Source organism: Dromiciops gliroides, chromosome 1 (genome assembly GCF_019393635.1).
Source record: "Dromiciops gliroides isolate mDroGli1 chromosome 1, mDroGli1.pri, whole genome shotgun sequence".
Taxonomy (NCBI): Eukaryota; Metazoa; Chordata; class Mammalia; order Microbiotheria; family Microbiotheriidae; genus Dromiciops; species Dromiciops gliroides.
This window is the reverse complement of record NC_057861.1, coordinates 33144828-33169577: the sequence shown is the minus strand read 5'-3', so window position 1 is coordinate 33169577 and position 24750 is coordinate 33144828. Positions and strand designations below refer to the sequence as shown.

The 24750-nt window shown below is 39.2% G+C and overlaps 1 protein-coding gene across 1 annotated transcript in view; it reads right to left on the bottom strand.

Moving 5' to 3' along the window:
• Nucleotides 1-2851: 2851 nt before the first annotated feature.
• Nucleotides 2852-24750, bottom strand: part of ATP6V0A2 (ATPase H+ transporting V0 subunit a2) — a 46206-nt gene continuing 24307 nt past the window's right edge. Inside the window, exons 12-20 of the mRNA XM_043972214.1 lie at nucleotides 21881-22062; nucleotides 21345-21435; nucleotides 15756-15874; nucleotides 14807-15020; nucleotides 12775-12894; nucleotides 7517-7633; nucleotides 6505-6622; nucleotides 6078-6249; nucleotides 2852-5008 (exon numbers count right to left, since the gene is read on the bottom strand). Coding sequence (XP_043828149.1) covers nucleotides 4906-5008; nucleotides 6078-6249; nucleotides 6505-6622; nucleotides 7517-7633; nucleotides 12775-12894; nucleotides 14807-15020; nucleotides 15756-15874; nucleotides 21345-21435; nucleotides 21881-22062 — 1236 coding nt within the window. The 3' untranslated portion in view covers nucleotides 2852-4905. The remainder of the gene's footprint in view (nucleotides 5009-6077; nucleotides 6250-6504; nucleotides 6623-7516; nucleotides 7634-12774; nucleotides 12895-14806; nucleotides 15021-15755; nucleotides 15875-21344; nucleotides 21436-21880; nucleotides 22063-24750) is intronic.

The window sequence follows — 24750 nt, the reverse complement described above, 5'->3', positions numbered from 1 at the left end:
TGACCCTTCCACCACCATGGTGGAAGATGGAGCCCTCATCCCCTTACATCTGGACAATTGCAAAACAACCACTGGTCGGTCTGCCTCCCTGCCTCACTTCTCTCCCTATTACAGTCCACGCACCGGTAATCCTTCTAAGTCATAGGCTTGACCATGTTATTCTCTACTCAATAAATAGCAGGGGCCCCCTAGTGTCTCCAGGGTCCAATACAAAATGTGTCTTTTAAAAGTCCTTCATCACTTGACTTTTTTGCCTCTTTCTAGGCTTCTTACACTTTACCCCCCTGGTCCCCTCATTGTTCCCCCACCCCCAACAAGACACAGCATCTGACTACATCTTTTTTACTGTCTGCCCTCCCACAAATACCTAGTATTTATTTCATGTTTTGTATAGAGAGAGCATGTATATGTTGTCTCCCCCATAGAATATAAGCTCTTTGAGGGCAGGAATGTTTCCATTGTCTTTGTAGCCTCATCACTAGCAGTGCTGGCACACAGTAGGTGTTTAATACATTTTTGAAAGATGCATGAACTATACTTCCGTAATAGCAAATTACTGTTTGCCCACTATAGGTTAAAAATCCTTTTTTTTTCTTTTTCTTCCCCCCCACCAAACTCACTAGAGTGGCTACATCAACTAGGGTAGGAGTAGCAGGGCTAAGATCTGGCTTTTCAGTCAGCTACCTCCCTGAACTCCAAATTGCCTCCTGGGCCCAAAAGAGCTCCTCCCAATTCTATCAAACCCAACTCAACACCCCTTCCCATGATTCCCTGTAGGAAGCAATCTTCCCTCCTTGGATCCTGTATAGCACCAAGTAACCCCAATGTGCATGTATCAAGTAATCCTTAATGTCATATTTTCTGGATTGGTTTCTTACCCCAGTCAAAAACTTAACTCTGAAGTTGTGCCTTTGTCATTCTTGGTCTCCCACCTCCCTCAACACGCTGAGCCTACCTCACACACAGGAGATAATTCATCTTTGTTACTGCAGCTTTAGAGCTCCCACCACACACTCCCACAGAGAAACAGGAAATACAGACGTGACTGCTTCAGGGGCCCTCATGACTTCTCACAAATTCTCTCCAGTAAATGTTTGATGAGTTTTTTCTCTGCAGAGGGCCAAGATTTTTGGCTTTCCAAATAAACCACGAGACAACCAAGTGATACATCCATATGTTTGAAAAATATTTATTTTTGTTGAATAAAATCGTGTCCAACATCCAAATACTGACAGAAGATGCAACTTTTCAATGACCGCACACATTAAGGAGTACTCAGGCTGAACTCTCTCCTGCCTCTCCCCCTTACACAACTTTGTTTCTCCAAGTCATTCCGCTGTCTCCAATAAGACTCTGGCTTTTCCTTTGGAGTTTACTGTCAAAATACTACTGTCCTCTTCTAATCCTTTTAGAGTTTCTTAGCACACAGCAACATCCAAAGACCTGACCCCAGAATGTGGCTACTGAATGCCTTGATTTTCATCTCAGCACAAAAAGTGTGCCTCATTCCTAGCATTAACCTAGGCATGCAAACTAGAAAATCTGTTTATTTTAAAATAGACCAGAATCTGAGAAATTAGTGTTATTTAATGCATACTTCGGTTTTAGATAAAAAATTAGCCAGGCATGACGAACAATTAAATAGTTAAAACTTCCTATTATAATACATGAGAGGCAGCATGGTGTAATGGATAGAAAGCTGGCCTTAAAGCCAGGAAGACCTGGGTTCAAGTCCCACCTCTGATACATATTGGTTCTGGGCAATTCCCTTGACCTCAGTGTTTCAGGCACCTAAGACCATTAAGTTGTAGGAAAGGTGCCAACCTGTTTGGTGGAGGGAGTTTCCTACCTAGTGTAAAGACCCCACACTAGAAACTCTCTATACCAGTGAAATCACAGGTCTAGTTCTTATCCCTATGTTGCATACATACATACATGTAGACGTACATGTATATATGTGCCTGAGTATGTGTGTGTTTATACATGTGTGTAGATGCACACATATATATGCTTATTTTAGCCTTTGCATTTCACTATATTCAAAAGGAGAGACTGGGGCAGCTAGGTGGCACAGTGGATAAAGCCCTGGATTCAGGAGGACCTGAGTTCAAATCCGGCCTCAGACACTTAACACACACTTACTAGCTGTGTGACCCTGGGCAAGTCACTTAACCCCAATTGCCTCACTAAAAAAAAAAAAAAAGTTGAAGTGTTTTGTCTACATCTGAGATGTCAAACTACAAAGCCAGCCAGTGCTGTACAAACCAGACTAAAATGTAAATGGGAAATGATTAACAAAATAAAAATACAATATAATACAGATAATGTTAATTTGTGATTTTCTAAGTCAATATGCATTTGGCAGGGATCAGTTTCTATTTGAATTTGATAACACTGATCTACATGATGCCAAACATCCAGGTAATTTAGAATCATCTAGCTGGCTCATCATTTTTCACATTTCTCATCGTTTACATTTTATAACTAAAATGCATACAAGACTATCAAAATAGCTTAAATAACAGAGGAAGCTACCTTTCTGGCTAAATGGCAAGAACTTGTCACAGCATAAAATCTGTTTCTATTTCCTGGAATCCTAAAACCCCAAAATAGTTAGATTTCCAAGGAAGATACATTCCCCAAAGTTGAGATTTTAAAAATCACTGCTGGGGCAGCTAGGTGGCTCAGTGGATTGAGCACCAGCCCTGGATTCAGGAGGACCTGAGTTCAAATCCAGCCTCAGGCACTTAAAACTTACTAGCAGTGTGACCCTGGGCAAGTCACTTAACCCCAATTGCCTCACCAAAAAAAAAAAAATCAAATACTTAACACTTACTAGCTGTGTGACCCTGGGCAAGTCACTTAACCCCAATTGCCTCACCAAAAAAAAAAAAATCAAATACTTAACACTTACTAGCAGTGTGACCCTGGGCAAGTCACTTAACCCCAATTGCCTCACTAAAAAAAAATTCAGTATTAAAGCATCAAAAATGGCAACTTTCTAGGGGGAACTCGACTATAACAAAACCTGGAATTTCAACTGCATCACCACCATTCTGCACTTGTTGTTTTAGCATGTCAGACAAGAGATGATAAAGAATTCTTCATTTGAGTTGGATAATTTTCCATCAAATGTCAGCACAGAATTATTTCTTACAGTTTTAAAGGTCAAAGTCATAACAACAACTGCATCTTCCAGTGTCTACCTCTCAGCCCACTCCTGTGGAATGCTCTTTCCTGAAAACCTTTTGATTATAGTGATATCGTAATCTTATTTAGCATGAAAATGTTCAAGAAGGATCACAAATCTAGAGCTTCAAGTGGCATCAATAATAAATGTGCCAGCTTCACTGTGAACTACAACTGTATAGACAGTTCGGCACTTGAATGACATTTCAAGGCTCTGCAGTTTCATCCTTCAATTATTTCCTCCGATGAAAAAGATCACAACTAAGTTGCACTAGATGAAAGCATTCAGCAGGAGTGGCCAGACCAGCCTCTTGCTGGAGCTGGTCTGCAAGTGACAAGCCATGGTGCCTGGGACCTGGGCTTTGGAATCTGGACTCCACTTAACACTGCCTTCAAAAACCTAGGGCCGCCCACATACCGCAATAGTAGGACTGTAGGAATTTAGTACAAAAATCAAAACTTCCTAAACTTTAAGAGAGCGTATACATTCCAGATGGCGAATTTTAAAAGTTATGATCCAGAACATTAAAGCAGCATGACAATGCATATAATTCAAACAAAAAATCCCATACAGAAGGGGATCACAGTTTTCAATGGAAAGGGGGGAAATGTTCATTCAAAGCTAAAATGACAGATTAGCTGAATTTACATTAAGGATCAATGGCTTCATATGGGTTAGTTCTAAATGTATTTAAACAGAATGATTGAAAACCAATCTAAAATACTAAATCTAAGTAGGAATTAGATCTTTATTCAGAATTAATCCAAAGGAAAAAATATGATGCTTTCATGGCACAGATGTATATCTAACAGTGGTAAAATAGTTTAATATACATTTTGTTATAAAAATATACAAAAGCCTACTTTGTACCTTTCCTTCACTCAATATAAACAACTTTGGTTGGGTAACATCAGACAAAAGCTGGTCATTACAGTCCAATCATATCCATAATAGTTTTGAATTCCATACTTGGCAATAAGGCTCAGCCTCACAGCATTGCTTTCACAGCGTGCAGTCATCATCAAGAGTTTGTGCAAGAAGAAAAGGACACAATCCTTTACCAGTCTTTCAGCAATGGAACAAACTATGTGCTGGATGTATTTCATCCCATTCTTCCTCAATTAAAACACTGAAGAATAAGTAGGGAAAAGCTTGGTTTCTCAGTAACACATGGCTATCGTGAGATCAAACATTCTGTCACGTTTAAAATTGGCAAAAACTGAACAGTACTAGTGCTAACTATTTTGCAATTGCTCATTATTTATAGTGTTTTTTTCAAAAGGCTTAATTTCTGCTGTTCCAAAACTGTATAAACCAGTTAACTTTAGTGAGGGAGTGCTGTATATTTGTCAGATGAACAGAAATAAAGACTATTAAGACAACTTCAGTTATAAGAAGCAAACCTCCCTCCACCCCTGCCTAAAAAGAAACAACTATTTTTTAGAATAAGCATTAACATAAAATATAACAATTGATTTACAACTGATCATCATGAAAACAGTCAAAAGAAATTTAACTCTCTAAAATTGATAAGCTTTACAAAATATCCAACATGAGGCAGCAGTCTAAATGACAGAACTGTTTGGCTGTATTATATAAGGCAATGGGGAGAGGGGAGGGGAACAACATGTTTCTATTATAAATTCTACTTCAGTGAAATTTAATAACATGATAATTCACCATCACGCTGAGAGCACATGGTTACAGCAGCTGAATTATGCCATGTCATCTTTATTACAATGTGACGAGAGTAGTTTAAATGAGAAAGGAGCAAATTTGGTGCCTGCACCAATGTAGAACTTGTTCTGAAATTCCACCCTGCAGAGATAAAAGAAATGAGACATTAACCCAAGAAGAAAAGCTCTAATCAGGTGGCAGGGAAGGCAGTAGGGGAAAAATCATCTGTATGTAGCAAAGTCGCACATCAAAATGTAAAGGAAAATGACCCTTAAAGCAGCAGAGTTGAGACTATGCAAGGACCAGCCTTTACTCCCAAAGCCAGGTGGTGATGAGTGTGAGTCACGCCCTCATCAGCACAGGACTGATGGTACCCAAAGACACTGCTCGGGCCTGATCAATGCTTCAGCTAGTGAAAAGAGAGTTTTACTGGCCAGGCGCTTTGGGGAGAGAAGTATTTGGGAAACAACAGCAATGTAAAAAAAAGGTCTAAAATGTTTTAAAAAACATAATAGCTCCTATGTGGAAAGATTTCATTCTGCATTTTTATATTTGTTCATTTTGGATGGATGGATGGATGGATGGATGGATGGATGGATGGATGGATGGATGGATGGATGGATGGATGGATATAAAATTATTACTGCCAGTCTGCTTAATATGCAATAGAAACTACCAGCATTTTAGTAAAAGAGCATATTTGTATTTACATATTTACAGTATTGACCACACTGCTGATTGCTAATGGGACATTAGGTTTAAATATCCCTAGGTGTACACAGTATCATTTCATTAATACTCACTCTTTAAAAAGCACTGTACACATGACTTTACGGCAAATCTAATTACTAGCCATGATCCAATTCATGATTGTTTCATTTCTGTCTTATAGAGGCCCTTAAAAATGCTTGCTGAATGAAGGACTAAAGGATCAAGCAGGGGCGAAAGCATTAAAGCACTCTTTACATCTATACCATGTATGTAATTTTTCAAAAGAGAAAAACTAGTTCTCCTCTTAGTTTAATTCCAAGTTGTAGACTTTGAGTTTAACCATAAAAACAATTTGACGTAGGTTTGAATAAAATATATATTATGGGGGGGAAAACTCACTAAAAGGTGACTAGCATAACTATTTTTTTCTGATTCTATGATCAGATGTGTCTAAAAATACTAATCACAAAAAACAAGCAAACCTAATAGGAAAACTTACCAATGCAGTCGTATAGCATGAAGAAATGCAGAAAGGCCTTCCATGACCAAAAGAATGAAGATTGTTAAAACAGCAAAGAATGCTACCAGAGGAATGAGCAGCAAGACTCCATAAGTTTTGTCCACACGGAGGCCCACACGCATTATCATTGCCCACAAGACCTCAGATAACTCTAAAAAAAGAAATTATGTTTTCATAATTTTGTTCATTGAGCTACCTTACAGACTTGAGTTTACTGTATAGAATCAGCCGTGGAGACAAATGTACCAATATGAAGTTCCCAAGTAATTAAAAAATATATTCAGGTTGCTTTACATTTTGATTGGAACAATCATCTTTGATGAGCATTTGTTCCTCAAAACCCAATAAAAATAAACACAATGGGGAAAATGAGAGTGAAAGGCCAAGATTACTGCAGAAGACTTACGTGCATGAGCTAAACTGAGTGCCCAAAGCCTCAGGTATGATGCAGTGTTGGAGATGCAGCCAAGACAATATTCAATTGCATGGATTGCTTGAGTCATAAAGAGCTCTCCAAAATTAAACTAGAAGAGATAATATACATAAAGACATAAGATTAATTCAGCAAAGCCTATCAAGTACTACTCACTCATTTCACATACCAAGAATTTATACCAGTGTTTCCTCACATGGGGTCCCTAAACTTTTTCTTCATATTTTGATAACTATTTCAATGTAATTGATTTCCTCCATCCTATATATTTTATTTTATGCATTTAAAAACATTATTCTGAGAAGCAAAACTACAAATATTTTTTTCAATAAATAGTAAAAGAAAATCCTTCCTCAACGAATTAGCAAATTTAAAAATAAATTTCAGGATAATTGTTAAATGAATTATTTGAAATGATTTTTACCCATACTTAAATAACATCACCTTTCTGAGAAAAATCAGAGGCCAGTACATCTTCCAAAAATAGTGTTTGTGGATTGATCAAGGAGCCCATTTAATACCAAAACCTTTAATATTCAAAACCACAAACAGATTCAAAACCCTCTACACCCTAACAGGTGATCTACATTAGTGATTAGGTGATCTGCTACAGCTGAAAAAAGGCCTCTCATGCTGAGCCTTCGCCCTTAGTGACAGAGAGAAAAGCCCATTGCCAAGGCCATATTAAAGCTTTTCCAGATATACAGGACTCACTGAGACATGCATCTTAGAGAGCACAGGATCCATCCCACCCCCAAAAAAACATGGATAGAACTTAAGTAGAGGCTCATTACAATTAAGAGAAAAGAATTTTAAAATAAAAAAAGTTCTAAAATTCTTAGGAAATTGATTCAATTACCATACATTACTAAAAGAGTATTAAAGAATACATTTTCTTCTACCTAATCATTACTTCTGTCAACGTCACCAACGTGAATCTTACATAATTAGAAAAGCAAATTATGCACAGCAGCTAAAAGATTACCCCCTCATCATCCTTCCGTCCTTCAGCTTCCAAGGGGCTAATTCCCTCTTCCACATTTTGAGACCCCAGCAAACAAACATCTTCTTCACTGTCTTTACGAACCAGTGTATAACCACTCTGACAAAAGAAGAAAAAGGTCCAGTTTTAGTATCATTATGGTCCTAAGAATAGGGAGAAAAAAGTTACAATCCTTATGTTCCCTTTGAAGGATCTCAATTCAGCACTTGGTAGGTTAAAAAGAGCCATGAAAAATTAGAAAAAGAAAACTGAGATGAGAATAAAGATAAATATCAGAGAATCTCAGAATCAAGAAGGTCTCCCAGAGGCCCTCTAGTCTCCTCTGAAGAAAATGTCCACTACCACCCAAGGCAGCCCATCCCACTTCAGGATAGCTCTAATCACTGGGAAGTTTTGCCAGAGGCATCTAGGTGGTACAGTGGATAAAGCACTGGGCTTGGAGTCAGGATGACCTGAGTTCAAATCCAACCTCAGACACTTTAATGTGTGACCCTGAGTAAATCACTTAACCTCTGTTGCCTTGGTTTCATCACAACTGTAAAACCTACCTCAATGGGTTGTTGTGAGGCTCATAGCACAGTCTGGTACATAATAAGTGCTTAATAAATCTTCCCTTCCTTCCCCTACACCTACATCAGATGTTGGCCTTCAAATTCATTATTCATTAATGGGTATTTATTAATGAGGCCCCTTTCTCAAACCTCCTTATTATTACCTCCACTCTTTCTCCTTCATCTGATCTCCTACCATTTACTCACTGAAATGTAGAGAGATTCCCAACCACTCCATCTATCTGTCATTTCCCCATTTCCTTCAAGGCCTCATAGATCTTCAGTCTCTCTCTTGCCACTGTCACCATTTTGAAAAGTTGTCCACTTCTGGCTCTCTGACTTCCTTGTCTTTATCTCCCACCCTTTTCTCAAGCCCTCAGAATATGACTTGTGGGGCAGCTAGGTGGCACAGTGGATAGAGCACCTGCCCTGGATTCAGAAGGACCTGAGTTCAAATCTGACCTCAGACACTTAACACTTACCAGCTGTGTGACCCTGGGCAAGTCACTTAACCCAACTGCCTCACCAAAAATAAAATAAAATAGAATATGACTTCTACACATCTTCTACTTTAACAAGACTCCTCTCCTTAATGGCATCAACATCACCTCACCCAAGGTGAGTTTGAGTCAAGTAATGCCCTTAACAAAAATAGGGAAGTTAAGAAAAGGAGAGAGTTTGGAGGGAGGTGGAGGGAGAGAAAATCAATTTTATTTTAAGATGTCTTACAGGACTAATAAATGTCCAAAAGGCAGTTAGTTAGTGATGTGGAACTGGGCCTCAGGAAAAAGAGATATGGACGACTATATATCAATCTGAGAATAATCTACATAGAAATAGTAGCTGAATTGATGGGAAGTGATAAGACCATCAAGAGAAAGAGTATAAAGGGAAGAAAAGAAGACTGGAGCTTTGGAGACCCTGACAAGACAGGACACAGACAATAATGCAGCAAAGGAGACCTAAGACAGAGTGGGAGGACAAACACAACAGACCAGAGGTCAATCTGCCAAAAACAAAGTTTCCAAAGGAAGGGCTGATTAAGAGTCTTACACACTACAGAAATGTCAAGAAGGATAAGGGCTTTAAAAATGGTTAGTGGATTTGGTAATACCCTTTTGGTGTAGAAAAAAAAGATAAAAATGCTAATACTGAAAGGAAAGACCCTTTAATCAGTTAGGATTGATAAATTTATTTTTAGTTGGATTATAGGATTAATTTATTTTTAGTTTGATTAAGCTCCCTTCTTTAGGAAAAGCTAGCCCTGAAGCCCTGACCAAACTCAAAGTGAGATTCTCTTAAGTCTAGGTTCCCTACAGATTTAAAGAATAGACAGACTAATAAGACTTTTCATTTAGAAGCATATTATTTAGAGTAAGATATATATCTTTCTAGGAATAAAATAATCCTAGCATTATGGGCTCTTTTTAAAGGCCAGGTTTCTCTTTCCAGAAGCTGGACCAAGGTGGACTGACTAAAGGTTAAGTTCCATTTTCCAGTATCAGTGGACAAGCGCCCCTTTCTTCTTGCTTAGTATTTTATTTTTCTCCCCAATTACTATTTTAGACATTCATTTTTAGAACTGTGAGTTTCAAATTCTCTCCCTTCCTCCCTCTCTCCACCCCCTCATTAAAAAGGCAAACATTTCGATATAGGTTCTATACATGTAGTCATGTAAAACATACTTCCCTATTAGTCATGTGGTGAAAGAAAACAGACCAAAAAAAAAAAAAAACCTCAAGAAAAATCAAGTTAAAAAATTCTGCTTGATCTGTCCTCAGACACCAACAGTTCTTTCTCTGGGGATGGAAAGCATTTTTCTTAACTCCTTCAGAATTGTCTTCGATCATTGTATTGCAGAGAATAGCCAAGTCATTCACAACTGACCATCTTACAACATTACATCAGCTTATGTAAGTCTTTATGAGAGCATCCCACTCATCGTTTCTTATAGCCCAATAGTATCCCATCACAATCGCATACCACAATTTGTTCAGCCATTCCCCAATTGATGAGCATCCTTCCTTTCTTGAGCTACAAGCTAAGTCTAAACTGAGGTAATAGAATCTTTGAAGGGCAGGTTTCTATTTCGGGCAGCTGAAGGATGGGGGTGGGGGGGAGAAGAATTGCAAACTACAAAACACAAGTTCCTCTTTCTCCCCCTTTATACTAAGATTTCTGGTAACAAAATGGTACAGGTACAGGGCAGAGATTCCTAAGGCACTCTCGCTTTGACAGACACAGGATGTATTTGGATTAAGAAAGCCTAGAAGAAGCAAAGTAGTAAGGTGGACTTCCTTTGTCTAATTGAATTATGTTCAAAACAAGTTTCTTAAGGTTGATGAAATTTTTTTTATTCCTCTTTTCTGTCACAAAAATTAGTCATGTAAATCACTCCTTTGTCGCTAATCACTGAGGGATGAGCTGATCTGATTTAATGGTAACCTGGCAACCATTTTCATTAAATCATTATTTATTCTGAATTGTTGTATTTCAGAATTGTTTTGTTTCAGAGAATTAATTTACTGTTGTTTGTCCTTCATTCTCGAAGAAGACCATGACACTGGGGTGATGTCATGACTTGCAATGAATTGGACTTAAGTGAAGAAGAGCTGTGCAAGGTCACCAGCCTCACTCTCTCCTCCAGAGCCATCTGAGTCCAATGACAAGATATATTATCAGGATGACTGGGGAAGGCCCCAGATGTTTGAGGTAATTGGAGTTGACTTGCCCAGGGTCACACAGCTAGTAAGTGTCTGAAGTGAGATTTGAACTCAGGTCCTCTTGACTCCAGAGCCAGCACTCTATCCACTTCACCATCCAGCTGCCAGAAAAGACTTATGATGGGAATATACAGTAAACAGCATAGAGTCAAAATGTGAGAAGAGGACATAAGGGCTTCAGGCCACTGAACAGTTCGGTGAACAGGGAAGTTCCACCATGACCCCACCCTTGAAAACCGTAACAAGAGAGTACAAAAGCTCTCTCTTCCAGTGGTTAGTTGTGGAGGGCAACAAGAATTGAAGCGTGACAGTGACACTCTACTTATAATTCTTTCAACACCAACTAATAAGCGCATATTCACAAAATCAAGCTGGTCTCTCTAGTAGGGAAAAGAGAAGGGTGAAATGATGTGATAAGCCTCCCTAACCTCCAAGTTATCCAGACTTCATTATACCCTGAAAGAACAGAAAAGCTTCAAAGAGAAAACACAAAAAGGCAAATGTCAAAGGAGAAGAACGTGAGCCAGGGAAGGACCACAGCATCCTGGGGGTGGGCTGCTCAGGCTGAGGAGGATCAGGAGTCACAAATCACAAAATATGTCTCCCACCCTCCACTGATAGTATCCCCAAGGAGTTTAGTCACAAAAGGAGAGGAGATATGAGACAACAGGTAGGGATTTTTTGCAAATAGGACATGTTGACAAGGCAGGTGGGAAGCAGTCAGTAAATAGGGAGAAAGTAAAGATAAGGGAGAGAGAGGGATGAGTTGAGAGAAATGGCAAATCTGCTGGAGAAGATGGAATGGAATGGAAAGGGATCACTGTGCTTGTGGAGGGGCTCCGACCACCAAGAAGGGCCACCTCTTCCCATCAGACACAGGTGAAGGAGGAGAGCAGCAGCAGAAGGCATATGGATGATGGGAGACAAAGGAGATAGTGTGCAATGGCCTAGGCCAAAGCTTCTTACACTGGGTCCCAAACCCCACATGGGGCTGTGTAACTGAATGGGGGGTGATGAAAAATTTGGCCACAGAAAAAAGTTTATGTCTATCTGTTCTCTATACCTATATACCCAGGTTTGCATAAAAATTTCTCAGGCAAAAAGGGGTCAAGAGTGGGAAAAGTTTAAGGAGCCCTATCCTAGGCAAGGAGCTCAGCTGAGAGGGTTGGGGGAAGGGGTAGCATGGGAAGTCTGAGGAGAGACAGAATGATCTGAAGTCATCATAAGGTGAGTGGGACAAGGAATCAATAGGAGGTGACACTGCTGAGCCAGCTAATCACTACTCACTTCTGGTGCTGCAATTCACTGACATGGGAGCTCATCTAGAAAGGATTTGCTGGGATGGTGAAATCTCTGGCCAGGAACTGAAAACTTGGGGGCACTGCTGCACACTGATCGTAGCCTTGCTGCTTATTGCCTTAATAAATGAGAATGAATGACCTTACCTCTCCAGGCCTGCTCCCTCACCTGGATGGTGATCAGTAGATAAGGTGGTAGATGAGGTCACTTACAACAACTCTAAAGCTATGACATGTAGGACCTCCTCTTTGGGAGGATCAGTGTAGCTTTGGGGTTTTCCCCTTCATACCCTTCCTGGCCCTGCGGACCAGCCCACCCCTCCTGGACACAATCTCCTCCTGGTTCTCCGCTTACCCTCCAAACAATCCCAACCCCTTCAGAGCGATGCTCCCCAGGGCTCTGTCCTTGGCCTCATTCGCTTCTTGTTCCACTGTGTCCCTTGGATACCAAGATCATGCTAATCTTCTACTATCACCTCTATGCCGATGGCCTCCAAGGCTATTTCACAAGTACAGTTCCAAGTGCTCTTCAGAGCTGGGGACACACATAAGTAGCCTCCTTGAGGACACCTCCTTCTGGATGGTCCATCAGAACCCTAGACAATAAGACTGACTGGGAGTCAGCAGGCACCATATACAGTGAGTGATACAATCTAATGGCTACGTACCTTGTGTATTCCAAATAATCGACCTCCACTGTGTAGCCAAAGCAGATAAAGAGGTTTTCCCAAGAAAAGCACAGGAACAGAAACCGCTGCCATAACTAATAAAAACATCTGGACATGACTCTATCAAGGCAAGAGGTAAAGCAAAGAAAAACAAAACCAATCAGAGCAAGGCTACAATGGGCTAAGAAAAATTACTGTTTTGCAAAACTCTAAGTAAAATAGTCCCTTTTCTCCTTGATCTCTTCACTTAAAGCAGTAACTTATAGTTTGTTCACTTATACAACCAGAACATTCAAGAAAGTCACCATGTGGCAGAGCGCATCCAAAGGAGCGTCCTTTTCTTTTCCAAGATTCTCAGCGTGTACTTTACAGGCACAACCACAGGGCGCAATGAACCATCTCTCTTTCCATTTTGTTACGGAGCCTTGGGCTAAAGACTCAAAGCACGTCTCAAGCTTCTTCCCCAGGAAATGGAATCAGCTCGCTTCAATGGACTTGAGAAAAATGGAATTCAATTAAAACTACACGTTGAGGGGCAGCTAGGTGGTGCAGTGGATAGAGCACCGGCCCTGGAGTCAAGAGGACCCGAGTTCAAATCCGGCCTTAGACACTTGACACTAGCTGTGTGACCCTGGGCAAGTCACTTAACCCCCATTGCCTCACCAAAAACAACCAAACAAAAAAACCCCTACACCTTGAAACAGTAACTTCTAGCAGCAAGCAGGGTAAAGAGCAAGAATTACATTATCGATAAAACTTTAATAATTTTTTTTTAAATAATCTCTCTAAAATGTACGGAAAAGGTTTAGCGTGAAAATATGTCTGGTACGTTTATGTATCATTGACTCAGACCTTTAAAAAATATACTCATTACTTTTGAAAGATGTCAAATGATGAAATATTAATTGAATTTCATTTTTATACATTTAAGAAAATGTAGGGGGCAGCTAGGTGGTACAGTGGATAAAGCACAAGCTCTGGATTCAGGAGGACCTGAGTTCAAATCCAGCCTCAGACCCTTGACACTTACTAGCTTTGTGACCCTGGACAAGTCACTTAACCCTCATTGCCCCCCCCCATCCCCAAAAAGAAAGAAAATGTAAAACTTTTCAAGGCTAAAAGAAAACCACAAGGTTTTGGACAAGGAGTTGGCTTGTTATGGATGGTAAAACAATATTACTCCACCAACTCCAAGGATCTGTAATCTCATCAGGGTAGGGGCTGCCCTCGCCTGATGCAGAATGCAACTCGGTAGCAGATGGTCGTCGTGAATTGCCGTGACCAAGAAATGTGTCCCTCTGGGTAATTGGGTGCTGAGTCTCTCCGTACAATCTGTCTCCAGGGTTAGGCTTAAAGCATTCCCATCCCCAAAGGAGCTAAACTAGCAGAGTTTACAATGCTGGCAAAAGCTCAAAGAATCCAGGAAGACTCCACTGCAGATAAAGAGGCATTAGGGTATGATATGGGGGAAAAACTGGGCGGGGGGGGGGGGGGGGGTGGGGGGGGAGAACCTCAAGAAAAAACATTCATGCTTAGGAACTTCAATGATCAGTTCCCTTTTTTAAAACTCAAAGAATTAAAGCTAATGATTCTGCTCAACAGTGCTTTATGGGGATTAACATTTCTGAAGTTCTCCAAAGCTTCTCATTGTCTGGATTCCACAAGTGCACAGTATTTCATAAATGACATACTGCGGCATCTAATGCAATCTCAAACGTGCTTGTCTTCTCAGACCTTGCATAGCATTTTGTTTCCCCCCTCCTCCACCTAGATAATAAATTCTATGAACAGAAGGGCTGTGTCTTAATGATCTTTGTCTGTCTCCCTTGGTACCTAAAATGGTACTTTATGCCAAAGAGAGGTTTTATCTTTTCCTTGAACCATATCTGAGAGTGAAACCACTACGGGTCCCACTTTCAGCATGTGTGGTTTGTTATTTCAGTGTGTGATTGAACCTAAAACAGTGACACAAATGTCTGAGGAGAAGAACGATTTCTGTGACGCCAAAAGCACTCAAAGAGAGGATGCCTACCTGCCCTGGATAAAGTCCGCTTGCTGCTCCACCAGCTGGGAATAAAAACATGTTGATAAATTCAATTAAAATGCTGGGTGCGACCTTAGAATTTGCTGCTGAATAAGTGAGCCACTTATAGATGATCATGAATATCAGGTATCCAAAGATGCAGAGCATGAACAAGAGTTCTGGGAGGCATACCAAGTAAATATTGAATGTCTTCTTGAAATGCCTAAAGAAAAGGAACCACCAGTTACCAAGAAGAACAAGATCAAACTAAAAGACAACAGAAAGAAAATCAAGTCCTTGTCTTTTAAATTCTTTGTAGCTTAGAGAGGGGAAAAAACACCACCACAAGCACTATGGTTAATACCACATGCCTGGAAGTTGTGCCAATGTTTTAGGTACAACCACAAACTTAACTAAAAAAAAAACTAGATGTGCTGAGAGTGGAACCAGCAGAGGTTTCACTATCAGATACAATTCAAGAAAAAGATAAAATCTGTCACAATCTGTCACGTTAACTTAGAATAATGGGTCAGGAGAGCTAGAGCAGAGGTATCAACCTCCCAGCTAGCAGCAACTGCTGCCAACCAGATCAAAACATAATTGGGAAATGTTCAACAAAATAACTCAAAATTCAATTCAACACAGATCACGCCGTTTTGCAGTTTTTTTAAGTCAACGTACCACCCACAGGGCCCCATTTCTATTTGAATCTGATACTAATCATACAGAACTATTTCATCATTGGTTGGTATGTGAGTATTCTGAAAACCAACAAAACTATTTTTTAAATTGCTTTCTTTTAAAAGAACAAACAAGCTGTAAGATGAGCATTTTATCTTTGAAGTCACTCCTAAGGGAATCACAGAATACTTACAAAACATGACATCCCATTGCTTTTTGCTCAATATAATACACAGAAACTTGACTTCCAAATGTATCTTTTTCATTTTATACTTACAAGTGGTTAAAGATTCCAAGAACAACTCCAAAAGTCATGTGGGTAACTCCAAAAATCACAGACATTTTCATTTTGAAAGAGTTTAAAAAACTGAGACGATTTGTGGCCAAATTCCAAATCTGAAGCCAAGATAAAAACACACATTTAATTTCTTTATCTTGCCAAGAGAAGTCAGTTGAAACCAAAGAGAGGGTGGGGGAGATCTGGCTTCAAAACAAACAAACAAACAAAAAAACCACATAACTTTCTGGCTGAAAGTTTAAGACTTACACCATGCTTTCTGCAATTCATTTCCTTGAAAATGGTTACAGATTACTAATCACCCTGGCTCCTAAAATGCTATCATGAGAAGCATGCTAATATCTTAGCAGGATAAGGAAGGAAAGGGTATTTTCAAGCTTCATTATAGTCACACTTTTTGCTAAAACACTGTCTTATATACTGAGTAGAACCTGATACCATAAGTGATAAGCTTAGAAATTGGGATTGGGTTTTCCCCCACCAGCTAATCTACAGGGTGGCCCAAAAGTCACGAAAGGGTTTCAATATTTAATAACTCCTTTATTTTTTGTTTTCAATTTGCAATGTCATAGCATCATATGGAGTATTTTGTAAGGGGGCTAAAATTCTAGCTAGTCTGTCTAAAATATCTAAAGAGTGGTCGCCAATAAATTATAAACTTTAGCAAGAGTTAGACTTTTAAGCATTTATTAAAGAGAATAAGAATTTGGTGAAGAAAGAGAGAAAGGCCTAGATTCATCTATCTATTAAAGGGAGAGCACATTTCTCGCTCCACTCTCCACCAGAGTCCTGACGAAAGACCCTGCGAGAGACCCAGCCTCACCCCCTCTTCCTCCCACACGCAAACATCACTTCCTGACGCCAAAGAAAAGCCGAATGGCCTTGCCCACAGAGACCTTCTCCTCATGGTGGAGCTTTCCTACAGTAAGTCTCCAGCAGGTGGCGTCATTCCAATCGTTACAATATACAGGAAATGAATTTACATTATGTGTGAAAAATCCAATCTCGTAAATGGCAAAAATAAAGTAAAAATCATTTTCAAAAAGTTATTAAAACATTGTGACTTTTGACCCACATCCTTCCTAACCACTCTGATTTCTTTCCTTCTTTTTAAAGTATACATTAAAAAAATCTTGAATCCCTACACAAAAAAGACTGAATGATAAAATAATGAGCTTTACAGGAGGGACTGAATAAATGATCAACTAAATGAGCATACTAGGAAGACAAGTCAGTAAAAGATCAAGTTCTCCATAAAGAAAAAACAAAACTTTGATGCATTTTGCACCTACTTGTTAAAATAACATTTTAGAAGGTCTGCTACCTCAAATGACTACCTAAATAAGCATTATGATAATCTCTAATGTCCCTTTCAGTTCTAAAATTCTATGGTTTTTTTTCAAGATCAGGGGATAGAAGGTAGTAATTCACATCTACAGAAGAACAGATCATAAAAACTACGTTTTGCTGCTACCAATCTGAGAGTGTTATTTTCTGACCATTAAGTGAGAAAAAGCCTGACCTCATGGAGTTAGTTTTCTCCTCTAGACAATCCCCTAGGCTCAGAAAATTCTTATTTTACAGTATTGCAAGGCATTTAAAATGATAAGTTTAGTGACTGATAGCTTCATCCATAAATCCATTTGACTCAGCAGATATGAGGAGTGCCAAAGCTCAGTAAAATGAGGCAAAGAAAAGAGATTTTAATCTCCAAAATAAGAATTTTCCCCACCTTATAAGCAATTCTGAAAGTCTAAAGAAAAATAGTTCTAATGTAACGATTGGAATGACGCCACCTGCTGGATACTTACTGTAGAGGAGTTCTGCCCATGAAGGGAAGGTCTTTGAGGGCAAGACCAGGAGTCAGGAAGTGACGCGGACTAGTGGGAGGAGGAAGGAAGAGACTGGCGCTCAGTCTCGCTCTCTTTCCTCTGGACTCTGGTGGAGAGCGGAGCTAGAAATGTGCTCTCCCTTTAATAGATAGGAATCTAGGCCTTTTTCTCTCTCTCTTTACCAAATTCTTATTCTCCTTAATAAATGCTTAAAAGTCTAACTCTTGCTAAAGTTTATAATTTATTGGCGACCACTCATTAGATATTTTAGACAGTTTAGCTAGAATTTTAGCCCTTAACAGATGGCTGACCACGAAGAGGAAAGCTAAACCTCACTTCTGATCTTCCGGTTGGGTAAGAAATTTCTCCTACCCTTTAAACTGCTAAGTACTGGCGCACTGGCTGTGTTTTCCCTTTAAATTTTTTCGAATGGACCTTTTAAACTCCCTAATTACCCTATTTTTGATTTTAGTCTGTTTAACCAGACAAATGGGAGATAAGATCATGTTAATGCTTTGTTTTTGTGGATTTTCTATTTTTCTTTTTATTTTTGTTAAAAGAGCCAGCAACTTACTCACACAAGGAAATATCTCTCCCTCTCCCAACCATGCTTTTTCAGAGAAACCTGAAGAGATTCCTGCAGCTTTTCCCAATTCTAACACTAATTGTTGTTCTAATTTTGCATGCCTGGAGGCAATGACCCACCCTCTAGAAGCTTTTAATCCCCTAGCACCTGGAGGCAAAGTGGGGGAAGAGGAATCCAGGCCTGAGTTCAAAATCAAGTCTGATTCAAATTGCTCTGGTCCCTCCCCTCCTCTCCAGAGCCCACCCTCTACTCCTCCTATGGCCAAGCCCATAGCTTCCCCTGCCTGGGAAGTCCAGAGATCTGGTGCGCATGCTCAACTTTGTCTAACTACATTTGCAGCTTCAGGCTCAGCCCTTCCCCAGCCTGGCTGTGCTTCTGAGACAACCTTAGAAAACCCTTTAAATTCCAGATATGCTCGTTTTGTTCATAATTTTGCTAACCTGCTTTTGTCTTTAATTAGTAATCTTATAAAGCATTTGTATGGTGAAAAGACTGACAGACAATATAAAGGGGTTAAAGAAGAAAAACTTAAGCTGAATAAGAATGACAACCATCAACATAGTTCAAGACTCTGCTTCTTTTGCCATGGAAGGGTATATATTTTAGAGAAATGTAGAAGTAAGCAGCAAGGTATTGATATGAGTGTTGGGGATTTTAGATATCGGAATCAAAAGTGTTCTGAATTCACTCAGAGTATTAATGTCAGTTCAGAGGTTACATAGGATTTCTATGCTATTACATATACATTTTGAAATTAATGGTATGGGTTTATTTTTGTAGAGATTTTCCTGCTTTTGAGATTGTGTTTTATACTTAGTTTTTAAAACAAGGAGAATATTTGTAAAAGCTTTTTATAGTCATGTGATCAAGTTTATATTTTATAATACTCTTAGTGATATTAAGTTCATATTCATTTAGATTTCCTTAGTTTGAATTTCACTGTCTTTTATTGTTCCACGTGTATTTTCTTCTATTCATTCATCTATCTAATTTTGAAACATGGTTTTGATTTCATAATACAATGTTAATTCTAGGAGTATTGTGCTCCCATATTCTGAGTTGTTTGTTTTTGTTATTTTTTTTTTCCTCAACTGATTATTTGATCAAACTCTTTAAAGCATTTCCCTGGCAAATTGGTTGCCATGGCAAGTGTAAATTGATTCTAGAAGTATTATTTTTGATAAGCATATTCCCAAAAAAAAAAAAAAAAAAAAGAGGGGAACATTTGTAAAAGTTTTCTTTTTTTAAAAAAAAAAAGTTCTTTGAGATTCTGTTGTGCTTTAACTTGTATTTAAGTATGTTCTGATTTTTCACAAAAGTAATTGTATACTAAGTAAAAAAAAGGGTATTATTTGAAATTGTTGCATAATTATATATTGTGTTCTGAGTCAAGATGTATTCACATTTTTTGCAATCATTTATTATCCTCAATTTTTAAATCCATATGAGACTTGGATTATGGGAACTTATCATTTAAGACATTAATTGCCTTTATTCTGAGTTATCAGATGCCAGTTGGCCAAGATGCCATCCAATCACAAGAGGAATACATGCAAGAGCAGACACTGAACTGTCACATGAGGGGAGACATGCATGAAGTCAAGGTATGGCCGAGGGAACGGCTTTTGACAAATGTTGAGGTTGGATTCTCTTGGTTTAATATTTTATTTTATTTTTCCCCACAATATTGTACAGATGGCTGGAAGTATTCATCCCACCCATCTCACTTCTACACCTGGCTTCCATGCTCCCTCCTATATGCCTGATGCCATGGACATCTCAGTCCCATGCATCTGATTAAGTCTGACTCAGTTTCTTCCAATATGTTCGGTGGCATGGACATATATTCCATCCACCTATTTTAAGCCTGGCATACTGTATGGGCAGTACATATTGCTCAAGTGTGGGAATGCTCATATCCCATCATTTCTCTGTTCTTTTATGGTAACCCCCATAATTATCTCAGGTGTCATGATAAATACAGTGTTGAATTTGGCCTTGACACCTGTTACCAATTATATTAGATTTTTTAATTTCTCATAATGGCATGAGGATAATTAGGCAGATGATGCAAAAAGTGATGAAACAAAGATAAAAATTATTTTTAATAATTAATATAGCAGCAATTGTCTTCTCAATTACCCTCCATAAGGGGGGGACTATAGTAATATTATAATTTTAAAGAATGGTTCAATTTTTGTTTTATTATATGTTTCATGTGTAACAACTAAGATTCTGAATTCCCTTAGACATGTTTTTGAGAACTTTCATTGTTTGATTTGATTATTGACAAAGCTATTTTAAAGTTGTGTTAAGCTCAATTTTGTAGGAAATTTTCCTGGCTGATTACCAGCATCCACACATCAACCCCTGAAAAGACTTCCATTCCACGACTACACCTAGAGGACATCTGAGAAAAGACTTTCAGAGACTTTAAATGAACAGTTTTGATTTGTTCTTTTTGTTGGTTTTTTTTCTCTTTCTGTTATAATATACACCATCTGTAACATGTATTCTCTGCAGAGGCCCTCCCTTTGCAAGACTAATGTCAAAGCGTCGGTTCATGAGGACAAAAAAAAATCGCCCCTCTGGATAAAACTTTCCTCTCTTCCTTTTCTATATTGTTGTTCACATATTATTAGTTAGCAATAGTTATTATATTGTTTTTACTGTTCCGTCAAGGAAACATTTTGTTTCTTGAGGAACAACAGGGGGGACTGTAACGATTGGAATGAGGCCACCTGCTGGATACTTACTGTAGAGGAGTTCTGCCCATGAAGGGAAGGTCTTTGAGGGCAAGACCAGGAGTCAGGAAGTGACGCGGGCTAGTGGGAGGAGGAAGGAAGAGACTGGCGCTCAGTCTCGCTCTCTTTCCTCTGGACTCTGGTGGAGAGCGGAGCTAGAAATGTGCTCTCCCTTTAATAGATAGGAATCTAGGCCTTTTTCTCTCTCTCTTTACCAAATTCTTATTCTCCTTAATAAATGCTTAAAAGTCTAACTCTTGCTAAAGTTTATAATTTATTGGCGACCACTCATTAGATATTTTAGACAGTTTAGCTAGAATTTTAGCCCTTAACACTAACATTGCAAGTTGGTAGCCATTCCATTGGGATAATACAATGCAAACAAGAAGGGGCAAAAGGCACTAACCGGATCTATGCCAAAAGGATAAGCACCTTGGAACACACCAGTAGTATCTGGATCCAACTGAAGAAATGCATTGGCCTTTATATCATTGTCACTGTAGCAAAACAAACACAGTAATAAAGCTTTAAGGGGGAAAAAAAAAAAGCTCAGAGCCTTATTGCCTTCCTTCCAGTTAAGACTGTTATCTTCAGTACCCAGAAGGAAGCTGGAAGGCAATGATGCAGACTTTAGAAGTGAGCAGGGTCAACAGAGACAAAGGGGATGAAGGTGAACAAAGAGGTCAGGGGCTCCCATGGTGCTCTAGGGAGGGTCAAAGCTGATTTGGGCCTGGTGCACTCCATTCTGGAAACCACAAATCAGGCAGGGAATCAAAGTCTGCCAAAAGCTTGTGTTGTGAAATGTCTAAATTATGCTGCAGCCCCAGGGGAAGGGAGAAGATCAGGGCAAACAAGGATGTTTTGAGAGAGGTAACTGAAATAGGCAGCCTGCACGTTTCTCAAAATTTAACCACCATTTGGTAATAAAACCCAGGCACTTACTCCCAGAAACCTGAAGTATTAGTGACATCTAGAGTAGATCTAAACATCGCTGACACATTCCATCCAGAGCCAAACAAGTTAACTGATTTTGAAAAACAATCATTATAGATGAGGCCTGTGTATACTGAGAACAATCCCATCAGCAAAATGACATAGCGACCATCAAAGAACATTTTCATGATCTGTAAAGAGCAAAAGGTAAAAATTAGTTGAAGGTCATATAAAGGCAAAGTTATTGATACTGTAATTTTTAGGAATACTGCTTTTATCCTCTTTTTTAATTGGAACAGCACTCAGATGGAAATGATCCCAGAACCAATCGCCATCCTGCTGTTAATCTTATTTATTTACTGTTCTGCAGATGACTGCCCAATGGATGAAATCCCCGCCTTTTCTAGTTGAATCCGTGGAAACTCAGTCTACGGGCCCACAGAAAACACACTCAGTCCAACTCCAAGTGCCTGTTCCCATGTGGTTTTCATTTTCTTTTTAGGTTCCTATTTTGAAAGCTTTTCCATCCATGAAGCTTGGTGCTTATGAGAATCTATGTGACAATACAGCAAAAAAAGTTGCTCTTACTTTTTTTTTTATTTCCACATTAGTCATGTTGTGAAAACATGAAAAACCTCAAAAAAAATTTTTTTAAATAGTATGGTTCAATCTTCATTCGGATTTCACAGTTCTTTTTCTGAATGTGGAGAACATTTTCCATCATGAGTCCTTTGGAATTGTCTTGGATCATTGTATTGCTGAGAAGAGCTAAGTCCATCACAGCTGATTGCTCTTACATTTTTAAGGATCAATGGGATGTCTAGGGGATTGTCTGTACTGATAGTTTTTTCTCCAGGATATTTTGAGGTCTATATTCGTAGTATGAAGATTTGTCATTCATTTCTGTAAGATGGTAAACTAAGTACAATTCGAGCCAACAGTTCATATCTTATTAGGTGCTTGGTAACTGCAAAATTTTTACAGCCTAGAGTAATGTTATATAATTTCTACTGTTTCCTTGCATAATCTGAAGTTTCTTGAGACTAAAATTCCTCATGAGGACAGCTAGGTGATGCAATGGATAGAGCAATGGATCTGGAGTCAGGAAGACCTGAGTTCAAATCCTGCCTCAGACACTTATATGACCTTGGGCAATTAATTTAGTCCTGTTGGCCTCAGTTTCCTCATCTGTAAAACGAGCTGGAGAAGGAAATGGCAAAACTACTCTACTACCTTTGCCAAGAAAACTCCAAAGAGTCATGAAGAGTCAAACACGACTGAAATGACTGAACATCAAAAATTCTTCACATGTGGCAATGTCACATGTTAAGAATATTAAAAGTGGTTGAATTTCCAAGCTCCTCTTGGAAATAAGTCTATCTGTGTGGGATAGTGCAAAAAGCACCAGACCCCATTTAGAAGTCTGAACTTCACCCTTCCTAGTCTCAAATCCTTGGTCTAATCTAATCCAAGATATGATTCAGTTCCTTCTTCTATAAAATGAAAATAAGACTTGCACTATAAAATAATGAATGAGTCACTTCAGAAACTTAAAGTGCTATATGAATGTCAGTTACTATTATGTTTTTGTTTTTGCAGGGCAATGAGGGTTAAGTGACTTGCCCAGGGTCACACAGGTAGTAAGTGTTAAGTGTCTGAGGTCGGATTTGAACTCAGGTCCTCCTGAATACAGGGGCCAGTGCTTTATCCACTGTGCCACCTAGCTGCCCCAAATGTCAGTTATTATTATGACCTTTTATCAGTTCATCAGGTTGCTGGTATTCTATAATCCTTACTGTGCTATATAAATGTAAACTATTATAATTAAGCAATTAGTAACCTATCAATGGATAGCTATTCCAATTACCTCCTTTTACCATTTACAGTAAGTTGGGTTTTTTAACTGCTGTCAGCAAATGAAGCTTCTTCCCCATTGCATACCATGGCTTGGAGGGGAACCTTGGTTCTCAAAGGCCATACTTGTAAAGCACAAGCTCTGCTGGGTTCTACCAAACTAGAAGGCACTTGAGCAGGAACCTGGCAAGCGAACTTCCCACAGCTCATCGCCAAAAGGCTGGCCAACGAGTGATGAATTCTGGGATCATCTCATGAAACAATCTACCCAAGTGGCCAACAGCTGTAATCTACATGTAATCTACCTTCACACTGCTGAAAACAGAAACTCTGAAGCACTCAAGTCAGAAATGCTACCAGATTTCAGCAAATGGTTAAGCAATCTATGCTCCAGGATCTAGAAAACGGCAGAGTCCACAACAGGGTTCAGCCTGTGATCCTGATAGCAAGGATCATATTTTGCCTCTAGCTCAGGCATTAGTTACACCCTAAAAAAAAGACATAAACTTTGGAACCGGGGAGAAAGATATAACAGAACTGAGTTCTAAGAAGAGGGATCTAAATCACAATCACTAAGCAAAAGCTGTAAACTCTAGTACGCCCTGATCTAGAATAGATAACATTTCCACAACACTTGAAAGTCTGCAAAGTACTCACTTGAACCTTCCAACACTGAAGTTAAGTGCTGCTGTTATCCCCATTTTGCAGATGAGGAAAATGAGGCTAAGATAGTTCAAGTGGCTTGTCCATGATTGCAGAGCTAATAAGTGTGAGACAGGATGAAAACCCAGGTCTTCCAGCCTACAGATGCAACCATGACACTGCTGCACTGTCTCAATGCCCTCTATTCAGTCAGTAAGTGGCTGAGGAGACCAGAACACTTTTTAGACATCTAGGTCATTGTGGGCAAGAAACTAGTTTGGCAGAAAGAAGGCAGAGACCAACATCTCATACCACAGACCAAGAGAAGTTTAAAATGGGCACTTGACTTAGACCTAATGAGTTGTATCATCGGCAAATTAGGG